Below are 14,395 nucleotides of genomic sequence, written 5' to 3' on the forward strand. Positions count from 1 at the left end.
TAGCAGAAGTAAGCTCACAACTTTCCTGCCGTCCCACCAAGTCACATTTTCTTCTCATCTGGTGGAAGTATTGGGTAAAAGTATTGTGGGAGAGAAAATGTAAATCAAGTTTTTGCAATAGATTTCTTACTATTTGTATAATCATTTACTTACTGCCCGAGCAGAAACAAGGAAAGAGGTGGGTATATTTATAGACACACTCACACAGATATAGTGAGACACACAGGGAGAGGAAACCAACCTCAATCAACACCTCACTACTTTCCCCACTACACAAGAGGAACCTGTAACTCAGAAGAGCAGCAGGTCATCAGTCATCACAAAAAACTTTGTTCTTGCTAAGGGCCATCTTACCCACTACATTCTTTATTTTTAGATCCCCTTTGGTCATGAAAGACCATGGAATTGCACCTAGAAATTTACCCTCCGAGGCACAAGTCTGGGCAAGGTTGTTTATGAAGATCAGCAGTCGCCCATGCATAACAGCCTCCCCTCTCCATGCCACAAGTGTTATCCAAGAGAAAGGCAAAGGCCGATACAGCTTGGCACCAGTGATGTCACAACTCATTTCTACAGCTGAGTGAACTGGAGCAACATGAAATAAAGTGTCTTGCTCAAGAACACAACACACAGCCCAGTCAGGGAATCAAACTCACTAACTCGTGATTGTGAGCCCAACACTCTAACCACTGAGACATATGCCTTCATTAAAAAGTTACTTGCAGGTGGCTATGGAAGTTGAACCCATATCCTTCAGATACTGGCTGAGTACTCCACTATTAAGGTAAACTACTAATCCTAAAATTCTTGAAAACATTACTGCTGCACAGATCATCTATCCATACATACATACAGATATACATTATATTACATACATAATATGGGTTGTATAGGGTAGAATTGATGTATGGTATATTGATAAAGTACCTTGTGGTATTGTTTGCATCTGTTTCTTTATTACACACAAGGGGCTAAACATAGAGGGGACAAACAAGGTCAGACAAATGGATTAAGTCGATTACATTGACCCCAGGTGGCGAGCTGGCAGAATCGTTAGCATGCTGGATGAAATGCTTAGCGGTATTTCGTCTGCCATTACGTTCTGAGTTCAAATTCCGCCGAGGTTGACTTTGCCTTTCATCCTTTCGGGGTCGATTAAATAAGTACCAGTTACGCACTGGGGTCAATATAATCGATTTAATCCATTTGTCTGTCCTTGTTTGTCCTCTCTGTGTTTAGCCCCTTGTGGGCAGTAAAGAAATAGGTATTGTTTACATCTGTATGTGAATTTAAATCAGCCAAACTTTGCTTGCTGTTCTTCCAAGGTTTATAAAATATGTGCTGGTTACATGTAATAGACTAAATATAATCAAATATATCCTCAAAGCCATGTCCCTGCAAAGCCATAGTCCAGAATACAGTAAAACAACATGTCTAAACATCAAATCAAGATGGGATACCTTGCTATGGTCAGAACTGGTCACTTGGTAGCTGGGTTGCTGAAGAATTATTCCAATGAAACTGTGGAAGCAAAAGGTTCAGTGAAAGCATATAGACATTGATGCATAATCCAAGAGAGAAATTCTGTATTAGTTTAACTAATAGCATCTAAGTAATAGATACACGGCTCGATTCAAACCACACCAATTGACTTTCTTGATTCATTTTTAATCTCAAATTGGTGTTTACACATGTACAATGTGAAACATTGTTCTATATTTAAATCTTAACAAAATATGTATGAACATATATGCATGTATGTGTGTGTGTGTATATATTTCTTTCTTTCTATATATATATATATAGACAGCAGTGAGCTATGTTTTACCAAAAGGGAAAACTATAATTGTCACTAAATATTGCTAGAAATAAGAGCTAAAATGCTTTAATGCTGTAGTCAAAGCATTTGAGCATTTTAGCTCTTATTTTTAGCAATGTAGGTGTTTCTAACACCCTTGTCATATTTAGTGACAATTATATATATATATACATATATAGTATTTAACAGTGGAACTTGAAGTAGATAAAGCTAAAAATATTAGCATGTAGAATATTGGGTTAAAAAACACTTGGATTGGCAGCCTTCAACTTTTTCCATCCAATGGTGTCTTTTAACTCAAAATTTTACAGTTATACACAGCTTTGTGTTCCACTGTTTAAATCAATTTATTTCATATCTCTTGAGGCTTCTAAATTCTTATGATGTTAGTAATATATATACATATATATGTTTGCGTGTACATGTATGTATATGCATATGTATGTGTGCATGTATATATATTTTTATTATATACTTTCGCATTTATAAATGAGAGAAAAAGTACTCAATACATGTATTAGAGTATATTCCTTTATTTGAAGCTGTAGCTTCACGCCATCACTGCTCTGAGTTTCCTGAAGAACGGAAACAAGAAAATCAGAGTAAATACTTACACACACACATACACACAAACACACACACACATATATATATATATAAATAGGAAGATGATGATGCTGCCAGTACCACTGAAAGGGGCGGAGACAAAAGAAAAATTATGCACATTTCATTTGCATAGTATTTGATTTATTTCCTGCTGCTACTCCTTCCCCTTACTCTGCAGATTATTATTAACTTTATTATTACTATCATCCTTCCATGTGTCGATGATACCATCTTCACTTCCAAGTTGTGTAATCACGTCCTGTTGTGGACATCGTATTACTGTGCAAGGCACTTCGATCTTTTTCAACATCTTCTGTAAACAGAGAAGTTGTCTTCCTCATCATTTGTATTTTCTTCTTGCACTGCCCCAACATATTGGGCTCATATAGCCAAAGAAAGAAATCATTATTATAATTACCATCATCATTATTATTATTATTATTATTATGTTAGAAATCAATATTTTGTTTGCTGTCAGTAATTTCTCATTTCCATCATCATAATTCCTATTAGTGTGTGTGTGTCTATATAAATGCTTATTTGTTTATTTAGGGTTGTTATTTTAATGCAATTTTAAAAACAGATAATTTACTAATCGGGTGACCCAGTACTCAAAGTGGAGTCAAATTTTTCTTTAAAATTCATTTTGATTGTTTGCATGATAGCATATTCAATCAGATTGGTTGAACGAGCTGTCAGGCAAAACCTAAAGTCCTTTGCATGCATGTGTATGTGTGTGCATAAGTGCATGTGTGTAAGAGAAACTCTTATTAGGGTACTCACCAACACAATTCAAAACTCAACAATTGTTGCTGTTTAATTAGTGTTTTTGTTTGTTTATTAGTTTTGTTGTAGATGTTCAGAGGCAAGGTCCATATGAGATCAATGCTAACTATACATAAAGGAGAGATTTTGCATTATTGTATAATAATAATAATAATAATAATAATAATAATAGAATTGTTAAAGCATCAGACAAAATACCTTAAGATATTTGTTCCGGATCTTTCATCCCTACAGGGGTTAATAAAATAAAGTACTGGTTGAGTACTTGATTTAATTGACTAATTGACTAACTCCAGCCTCTCCCGATTTTTAGGCCTTGTGCCTATGAAAGAAGCATTATCATTATCATCATCATTATTTTCCTATAATTTTTGTTTTAAAAAAAAATGCTTAAATAAAAAAAAGAAGAGTAATTTGTAGTTTTATTTTTGTTTCAATTAATTCCTTTTTTTTTAAAGAGAGTGGGAGAGTGTAAGAGAAAGAGAGAGAGAAGGGAGAGCGGAATTGGTGACAAACAGCAAACAAGCAATGGAGGAAAAAAACAAAACAACAAAAAAAAAACAAATTTATAAACAAAACAAAAACACAAATAAGAATTTAAAAATAACAATAAAACATAACCCAACCACTACGGTGGAAATTATTTCATTATTTAAACAATTTACAGCTGATTTACTGGGTTGTTTTCCTTTTTCCCTTTTTCTTTTTACAAAAAAAAAAAGACCTTAAAGCATAGAATTTTGGAAGTTGAATAAAAAAAAATCCAAATGTGGTCTATTTAGGGATTTAAAAATTTGAAACCTGCATTGAAATAACAAATTTGATAAATTCTCATTGTATGACTGTGTGCATACATAAATATATATATATATATATATATATATTATATATGTATGTATTCATATATATATGTATATGTGTGTGTGTGTGTATATATATATATATGCATATATGTGTGTGTGTATAAAGAGAGAAAGAAAGAGAGAGATAATTCAATGACCTGCTATTACCCAGTTGGCTACGAACTGTTTCATGCAGTTATGTTCTTCGAAGCCTGATGAGTGTTTTCACACAACTACAACATAACTGCATGAAACAATTCCTTAGCCAAATGCATGCCAATAGGCTTATTGTATTACATTAAACTCTTACTGACCTGGTATTGAGTGCTTTTGTATCATGTCAAACACACACACATACACACACACACCACACATACACATGTAATATATCACCAGACTTGGAGGGCCTGCAAACATGGACCAACGCCGTGCTCCTAATTAAACCATATATATTATATATATTTTAAATAAAATAGAAATAAAAAATTAAATACAAAATATGTGATTAAAAATACAACTATATAACAAAAAAAATTCTTAGGTGTGTTTCCATTAAAATTTTCAAACTTGTAAATTTCACTTCTTTCCTTTTTTCGTTTTTAAAATCATAATCATTCCATTAACAAGGCAAAAGCTGTTAGATCCAAATACAGGATATTCATTTACGTACCACCCAAATGATAAAAAAAAAAAAAAAAATGAAGTGGAGTCAACAAGTTTGAAGCACTCAGAAACAAAAAACAAAAACATTTACCACACACACACACACATCACACAAAGAAATATTCTCCATACATGTATGCATGCAGAAGCACATACAATGTGTGTGTGTGTGTGTGTGTGTGGCTGTGTGTATGTATAACTCACAATAGTTGTAGTACTTGAATTAAAATTTGATATCTCATTTTCCAGTATATTTCTCTAAAGTGTTCATTTACTTACTTTTGTGAGAAACAAACGAACATTAAACAAAACAAGAAAATATATTAAAAAAAAAAAGAATTCAGTGACAGTATGCTCATCTTACAGTGCCTATATGTGTGTTTGTGTGTGTACATATATAACATATTTGTCTATGTTACTTAAATATGCCACTGGCCACTTTGAGTTATTTCTCTTAGCTCATTTTTGCGTGTATGTGTATGTGTATATATATATATATATACATATACACATATATGTGCGTCTGGGTATATATATATATAAATATATATATATATATACATACACATGCATAAATTTCTGTGTATACATGTATGTGTGCAAGTATATATATACATACTAGAATAGTAATCAAATTCTATTTAGGTTATTCATCACCAGGTTGACTAGGGAATGACATGGAAAATGAACAGTGAAAAAAAAAATTATAATCCTTATTATTAGTATTAATTGCGGTGGATGGCAGAAACAGCAGAGCAGCAGATTAAATGCCTTGCGGTATTTAGTTACATCCCTTTAGGTTCTGAGTTCAAACCTCAACAAGTTCGATCTTGCCCCTTGCCTTTTTCTTTTTTATTCAAAGACACTGACCTTTCTGATAAAATGCCAGAAGAGGTGCTGTGGAAGATCAACCAAGCTGACTTTATCCTTCCCACCAAAGCTTGTGACCTTTGCGCCAATGTTAGAAATCATCATCATCATCATCATTAATATTATTATTTTCATGTTATTGTTACAGTGTTAAATTGCAGATTGTAAAAAAAAAAAAAAAAAAGACAAAAGATACAGGGTTTTAATCCAATCCAATCCAATCAAGACATCGCATTTTTTTTTTTACTTTTTTTCATTTTTTCCAGTTTGTTAAAATTTAAATCATCCTCACTTTTGTTCTCTCCCTCTCTTTCTTTCAATGTTCTTTCTTCTTGTCTTGTTTAAGTCTTTTTTGTTTTTTTATAAATCATTACCACCATCATCATCATTGTTAAATTTTTTTTAATTTCATTTTAAATTTTTTTTAGGGGAGGGGGTATTTTTCTTCCAAATAATTTTTTGTTAAATTATTATTATTATTAATATTTTATTATTATCATTATTATTATTAATATTATTATTATTATTATATTTTTCTTCCTGTTGCTTGGTTTTTTTTGGGTTTTTTTTTTGTTAAAATAATTCTGCAGTTGCTGCAGATGCGCTAAGATAGCTTCCCAAGCTACTTCTACTGCCATGATAGGAGAACTGTGAAAAATAGGGTAACTCGAACTCATCTTCTTCAATAGCCTCAAGGGGTGGAGTTATTGTCTGCGGTGGAGTGAGAGCAACGGGCTCACGGGCAAATTCCTCAGGGATGTATTTTGTATCATCAGCAGATTTCACATCTGGTCGCCATGGTGGTGTAATCTGCAAATGGAAGGAAAGAAATTAATAAACACATACACACACATATATGGACAGTGGATTGATAAAACTGTTGGTGTTAGATGAGACGCTCTACAAGAACGATTACAACTTCCTGCCTTCTGATGACAACACCAGTGCCAAGCTGTATCAGCCCTTCCCTTGCATTTCTCTCGAACAATATTTATAACATAGAGATGAGAGACTTATGTACAGGAATCAGCAGGTAAAGCATCTTCTTTAACCCTTTTGTTACCAAATTCCTGTCAGCCTGCACTGATTTTGTTGAATTTAATTTTGGAAATAATAAAGAATTTAGTAAATAAAATAACTTTTCGTTATCTTTTAGTTAGTGTTTGGAACAAATTACTACGAAATTTTGATGGGCAGTTTCGAGTGGGTTGTTGTCAACGGGGACAAATCACACCCTACCATCTAAAACAGGCATGAGCAACCATTTTCAAGAAGTAAGTTGCATCAGACATGGATCATCATCAGGCAGGCCAAACTACTTCGAAATTTCAAAGCAATTTTTTTGTTACACATAACATTCAGAAAGTCCCATGGGGCACAAGATAGCCAAGACTGATCTAAAACAAGAACGAACACACTTGAGAAAATTTAATTAAGATGATCATGAGCAGAATGCAGTTCATCATAGGTCAGCTGGATCAGAGTAGACCTGAGGCTAAACAACAAAACCATGAGACAAAAGATAAGAACAGAATATATTATCAGTTGAGAATTCATGGTAACTAAAATTATGTCCCTTGTCTCAGTTCACAATAAAAAAAATTGCTAACATAGCAATCATCATCATCGTTTAACGTCCACTTTCCATGCTAGCATGGGTTGGACGATTTGACTGAGGGCTGGCGAACCAGATGGCTGCACCAGGTTTCAATCTTGATCTGGCAGAGTTTCTACAGCTGGATGCCCTTCCTAACGCCAGCCACTCCAAGAGTGTAGTGGGTGCTTTTACGTGCCACCGGCACAGGGCCAGTCAGGCAGTACTGGCAACGACTTCGCTCGAATCTTTTACACATGCCACCGGCACAGGTGCCAGTAAGGCGATGCTGGTACCGATCACGCTTGAATGGTGTCTTTTACGTGCCACCGGCACGGAGGCTAGATAGCCGCTCTGGCAACGATCACGCTCGGATGGTGCTCTTAACACTCTACTAGCATGGGGCTCGAGTGCCAGTAAGGGGACAGTGTAAGTGTTAGTAAATGTATGTGCACAGATCAAGTACCTGTTATATACATCACCACTTACACTATACTAGGTAGAGCCATTGATTAAACAACATGAATAATCTTCGTCAAAACTGACAGAGGATCCATTTAATCAAATTGGTAAGAAGTTTGATTTGCAATCACAGTTTCACACCTACTGCATGTCATCTTAGGCAGGTATCTTTTATTACAGACTTCAATCAGCCAACCTAAGCCTTGCAAAGGAAATTAGTTGGAATCTGTGTAGAAGCCTGTCAGACAGATTGGACGTATAATTCAAAAGCCCAACCATGTCACACTGTTGTCATGCTGATTCTGCCTGAAGGAGACAGATGTTTGTCAGTTGCTTACACACGAATTCAATGTCATCATTATCATTTTTAACACAGGAAGTCTATGGACAGATTTTTTTCTCAGATAAAAACCACATCATTATGCCTGTCAACAAGATATAAATGTTAAGTATGATAGATAGATAAATAGATAGCTATTTAAATTTAATGCTATTCTAGTTGCGTAGACCAAGTTTTTTATTCAACCATGCAGCTATTCAGAACATCAGTGAATGTATTATTCCGTTTCCTACATAACAGAGGCAACAAATTTCATCTTGGCAAGCAGGTGTGAGTACATGCTACTGACAAAGCCCAAAGGCTGAAATGCATCTGGCATTCGTGATAGCCAATGCCAGGACGATTTTCCATTTCCCTCTAATATATATTGTACTTTTAACACAATATGTTTTTAAGAGATTTTATTTTGGATGTAAACTGCAGCATCAAGCCTAACAGTAGTGAATATATTTTAATTAATGCTGTTTCTATTGAGTACATAACATTTTTATTCAGCTCAGAGACTATCCACAATATTAGTGAATATATTATTTACCATTTCTTATATATCAAGAGGGGAATATTCTAGGAATAGTCTAGGAATATTACTAGCCAGTACATGCCACTGACAAAGCTCAAGAAACCTGAAAAACATTTGACATTCTTGTGGGTCACTGCTGGAATGAGGTTTGTCTTGCTCCAATATATATTGCATTTTTAATGCAGCATGTCTATGAAGAGATTTTCTCTGAGTCAAAAACCACATCATATCTGTCAACAGTGTATATACATTATCCCTTTTGTTACCATATTTCTGTTGAGATGCTCTGTTTCTTTCAATTAATTTTATATATAACAAAGAATTTAGTAAAATAACTTAGTTATCATTAAACTAGTGTTAGGAACATAAATCGTGACTAAGGTTTGGTGGAAGATTTTAATGCAGAACTTTTGAAAACAGGACATTTGTACTACAGAGCCAGAGGTGGTTTCAGCCGGGTTGATATCAAAAGGGTTAAGTATGATATACGGATGACAACCATCCACATCATCACTTTAACATCCAGTTTTCCAACATGCATGGATCTGACAAAATTCTGAGGCAGATTTTCTATAGATAGACAGTATTCCTGTCACCCTCTCTTACCTGTTTGCAAGTAACGCTCATAGTCCTTTCAACATGGCCAGACACATTTTCATAAAAGATGGAAAATGAATGACACCAGTTGTATGACAGTGACATTTATTGAAAATTACCACACAATGTCAAGGATACATACACACACATTACAGACACAAAAGTGTTGTGAAGTGACAGATGATAAAAGGGGCTTTCAACAGTAAAAATCACACTGCCAAACAGATGGAATAAATAGATGTAGATTCTGCAGGGTGTACACAGGCAGTCCATCTAAGGAAATGATAACCCTTAGTTAAAGAAAAAAATTCCAAAGAAACCCATTAGTCCTGATGACATATGAGAGGCTTTATAGTTTTCTATTTTCTAAATTCACTCACAAGGGTTTGACTGGCTTAGGTATTTAGTAGAAAAAAACATTTGCCCAAGGTGCCATGAGGAGGGATTGAACCTAAAACCTGTGGCTGTGAAGACAGTACTGTAACATATGCCAGAAAGAAGAAAGTAAGGTATTTAAGATTTTAAGATTCAAGATTTACAGCAAATCAGGGAAGGATAAAAGAAATTGTTATGCCCTATGTTCAAAGTTTACCTTTTTCTCAAGAAGTTCATGCCAATGAACAGGGGCAAAGAATTGGTGAGCCATTATTTCTTTGACATCGTCTTCACTTCCACCAAGCCTACAAGGAAAAATAAAACAAATAAAAAGCACATATAGGCAGCAATCAAGTGCAGTACAAAGTTTAAATTAGTCTGTTCATTTTATCATGTTGCATTCAGTTTTACAAGCTAGCAAAAGTGAGACAGATTTGGAAAAATTTGGACATTTTTTTATTATTCTTGTAAAGAGAAAAAAGTGCAATTATTCTACAGTATCAGTTTCCTCCAGTTCAATACCAAGCAGATTCTATTAAGGTCACTAAAGGCTCTCTATGGATAAGATTTGTTACATATACAAATGCATACATATGTACATATATAAGTCAAAAGCTTTCAAAGTGGGAGTTAGACTTTGGCAAGGATGTGTACTGTCACATCTCCTTTTCATAATTGTTATGAACTGGATTGACTTGCACATCCATTGTGGAAGTGGTATCACAGTCAGTGAGAGTAGAATTAGTTGGGTGATATTTGCAGATAACATGGTGCTACCAGACTCGTCAGAAGGTGATCTCCAGCATGCATTGAATGGGTTTGCTGCAGAGTACTGCAAGGCAAGGACGAGAATTTCTGCTACAAAAGACAGAGACATTGGTCCTTTCAAGAAAGCCTTCCCAGTGCACTCTGCATGTTAGTGGAACATCAGTGAGATAAGTGAAGAAGTTTAAGTATCTCAGGACCATATTTAGAAGTAATGGAAGGCCAGCTCCAGCATTTGATCCTTAGAAGAGGAGAAATTGCTAAAAAAAAAAAACTTGCCATCTTCAATTCAGTTTTCATGCCTCCTCCACCTCCCACCTATTCAGGAATGGTGGGTGATGACTGAAAGAATATGATCATGAATACAAGTGGCTGAAATGGGCTTCCACCTAAGGATCTCTGGAGTAACATTACTTGACAGAGTACAGTAGCCTGGAGCTCAGGGAGTCTCTCCAGGTTGAGTCACTACTTCTTTGCATTGGGAGGTCACAGTTCTGGCACCACAGACATGCAATTAGAATGTTGCAGGAAAAAAATCACAAGATGGATTCTTCAATCTAAGCTAACCGTCAGGAGACATACAGACAGATTAAGAATGAGATGGTTGGATAATATCCATAGTTTCAATTGGTCACTGCTGAGAATCCGACCCAAAAAGTCTAATGACAGTTGCTTCTGATAGGACCCTATGGAGGAGGTGCCTGAGGACTCTAATCTCACAACTCTCCTAGGAATAGTGGACAGATATATGAATATATATATATATATATATATATATATATATATTGACTTCAAAATTTCGGCACAAAGCCAGCAATTTCAGAGGAGGAACAAGTCAATTATATCTTCCCCAGTGCTCTACTGGTACTTATTTTATTTTTATCACCCCTGAAAGTATAAAAGACCAAGTCAACCTTGACAGAATTTGAACTCTGAACATAAAGACAGACAAAATGCCACTAAGCATTTTGCCCAGCATGCTAACAATTCTACCAGCTCACCTTATATATATATATATATATATATAACCATGGCTATTTACTTCACTTCTAGTCATAATATTGTTTTGCTTTGCTTTTATTCCTCATGAGTTTAGTAATGAGATCAATATGTTTTTCAACATGTGATGAAGCATGTGAGTATTAGTATACCTTGGCACAGACCCTAAACTCTTCTTGGAATCATAGAGACATCACTGTAAGATAATGTGACTTGGACATACTGAAACCTAACCGAGACCATCCTTCTCAAGATCTGAACACACCCAATTTCTTCCAGAAAGGGAGAAGAACTAACTCTAGTACTGGACTGGAACTTTACTTATTGAGTTCTGAAAGGATGGAAGGCAAAGTTGATCTCAGCAGATTTTGAACTCAGAAAGCATGTGTATGTGTGCATGCATTGTTGGAGAGAAGTACAGCTGCTGATTGTTACTACATGCCAAATAGTACCAAGTCAATGTTGGTGATGCTAGTGGTATTTATTTCTGTGACTGAATAAAAACAAAACAAAACAAAACATTTTTAAAAATCTGAAAAAATTCGAACTCACCTTTTTGATGGGTCTTTGATGAGAAGGCCATCTAATAAGGATTTGGCTTCTTCTGAAAGGGTTCGAGGAAATCGTATGGGCTGTAGAATGATTAGTTCAAACAGCTTGTCATGGTCACGATTATAAAAAGGTAACCGACCACACATCATTTCATACATAACAACTCCCGTCCCCCACCAATCCACAGCTCTCCCATAGTCATTGTCTTCAAGTACCTAAAGAAAGAGATAAAACACTAAGTTGAAATGAAGTGAAACAAAAGAGAAAAATATACATAATTTCATTATTTACTTGGTGATTAGCATTCATTTTAATACGCTGGGATATTTATGTTTTGTTATATATAAAAGAGTCTCATATGTTTGGTATTTTTTCATAAATAGAAATATCCATATGTGGATCATGAACCCTGCTGACTTCAAGAGATCAGAGAATGAGAATTGTGATGATCATGATTGTTTCAAGGCATAAATAATGTAACTGAAATAAGTTACAACCAGAAATAGAACTTGGATCCAAAATTTGGTTTGCTGGTACCTTACAAGCTATGACCGCAGTGCCTGGCATTGTAGTATGTGTAGTGAACGACTTGTGCTAGACAAAGGAAGACTACATTATGTGATGCAGCAAAAAAATTAGAAGTTTGGTTCCGGAAAACTAGACGCACCACCAATTATCCAATACTTTTCAGTTCAGACTACACCAGATCATCTGTTTTGTCAGATTAACAGAAGGCACATAACAGTAATTCAAGGTAAATACCTGAAATACTGCTGACACAGTATCAATAATCTTTTTGCTATTAAATTTTCAGGGCACACTTGTTTATTCACTAGAAACAGGTTATAAAAATTAGAAATATTTTCAAATCTTTCAGCCATAATAATCTGAAGATGCAAATATTTAAAACAAAATCTAATGTTATGCACTACGCTTCTAACCACTAGGACCCCACAGGACTATAAAGGGTTAACATTTACTTTTTCGTCTTTCATACTGGGATGCTATATTCTCCACAATATACGCAAGTTATTTATTAACCTGTTCTTCACAGAGAGAAGATCCTTCACAGGTTAGCATTTGTTGTTAAATTTAGTTTTAAATATTTGCATCTTTATGTTATTACTAGCTGACATAACTGGTAATTTCTGGGAAAGCAGGGCTTATCCCTTGGTTCTGTTCTCATAATTATTTCGCTAATCCAATAACAACAATATAAAGTATGTAGCCCTTAAAACAGTTTCTGTGCATTTACAGAGTATACCGAACTGTCCTACACAGGATCTTGTTTTTACGAATTCCCAATAAGATATGAATACCCAAATTGTGAAGTCAGATATGTAATAACATAAAATTAGTTACTTGATAGTAAGAATTCAAATAAAGTAGCCCTAAAAAAGGCTCTAATGCATTCCAAGAGTATATAGAACTGAGGAGGAAATACTAATAAGGTATGTATACTAAAATTATGAAGCATGTTACATAATAACAGGCTAATCAGATATGAGATAATAACAATTCAAAGTAAATAACTCTGAAAAGGGATTTTGTGTGTTCCCAGAGAATATTATTCTTAACAGCGCTAGTGTTGGTATATTCGTGAATAAGTCACTAACCAAAATAAGTGGGTCTACTGTTTAGGAAAATATCATTTACTTGTTTAAGGGTTGTACTGGATAAATTGCAAAAATAACTCGAACAGTTCAAATACTAAGAAATAATAATACTCAATTTTATTTATACCAAATAATTTAGGAAAATGAATGGGTTATTTCCTTTGGCTGTTAAAATCTGAGCGAATGGGTTATTTCCCTTGGCTGTTAAAATGAAATATATGATATATATAAGGATCCCTTCTAGGGGCCCTATTATCGTTTTTTTTTCAACAATCTGAGTATGCCATGAGGTTTCCAGACACGAGTTCTACTCATGTGTCAAGTTTCATGAAAATCGGTAAAGCAACATAGGAGGAGTTAGCCAACAACTCGGCAAACATACCCACAGACAGAATTTCCCACATATTTAGTAGATAGCTAGGTGTAGGGAGAGTGTTTCCATCTCCAAAAGTTATAAGTTAATAAAGAAATTTGTGTCATGAAAGCTTGACAACAACAAAGTTATTTATTAATGGCCACAGGAAATTTCAATGTGCTATCACATCTGAATAAAAAGAGGTACCAGATCAATTGCCAGAAAATCAGTAATGTACCAGTAGTATGTTCAGGTAGATCTTATAACAGAAAAAAGTCATTTCACTTTTTGAGTTGTTTTCACTGTCAGGATTTCAGTGGCCTGCAGACAGATGCATAACCACTAGAGTAAATCACTTTAGCAGCAGATAATAACAGCCACTACAGAGTAGCTATTCAGATTGTCTTACAGCAATCATTTCAGCTATACAACTTACTGACAATAACACAATATCTTGATGTTACAGCATATTGCAAGTTATTGAACAATGCACAAAATTAATGCCACAAGTCCAATTGCTGCTTAACTGGATAGCTACAAGCCATGCAGCTTCCTGCAGCTATTACAGGTTAACAAGCTACCAATGCTTAATACCAGAGACACACCACTTGTTAGTTTTATTTTGATGCCACAC

The 14,395-nt window shown here is 34.8% G+C and overlaps 1 protein-coding gene across 9 annotated transcripts in view; it reads right to left on the reverse strand.

Moving 5' to 3' along the window:
- Positions 1–6,100: 6,100 nt before the first annotated feature.
- Positions 6,101–14,395, reverse strand: part of LOC115217581 (RAC-gamma serine/threonine-protein kinase) — a 142,205-nt gene continuing 133,910 nt past the window's right edge. For all 9 annotated transcript variants that reach the window (XM_036507369.1, XM_029787332.2, XM_036507364.1 and 6 more), the window contains 3 exons: positions 11,791–12,005; positions 9,692–9,779; positions 6,101–6,396 (listed from right to left, as the gene is read on the reverse strand). In XM_036507369.1, the coding sequence (XP_036363262.1) occupies positions 6,160–6,396; positions 9,692–9,779; positions 11,791–12,005 (540 nt within the window). In that variant the 3' untranslated portion in view covers positions 6,101–6,159. The remainder of the gene's footprint in view (positions 6,397–9,691; positions 9,780–11,790; positions 12,006–14,395) is intronic.

Source organism: Octopus sinensis, linkage group LG11 (genome assembly GCF_006345805.1).
Source record: "Octopus sinensis linkage group LG11, ASM634580v1, whole genome shotgun sequence".
In the NCBI taxonomy this organism is placed as follows: Eukaryota; Metazoa; Mollusca; class Cephalopoda; order Octopoda; family Octopodidae; genus Octopus; species Octopus sinensis.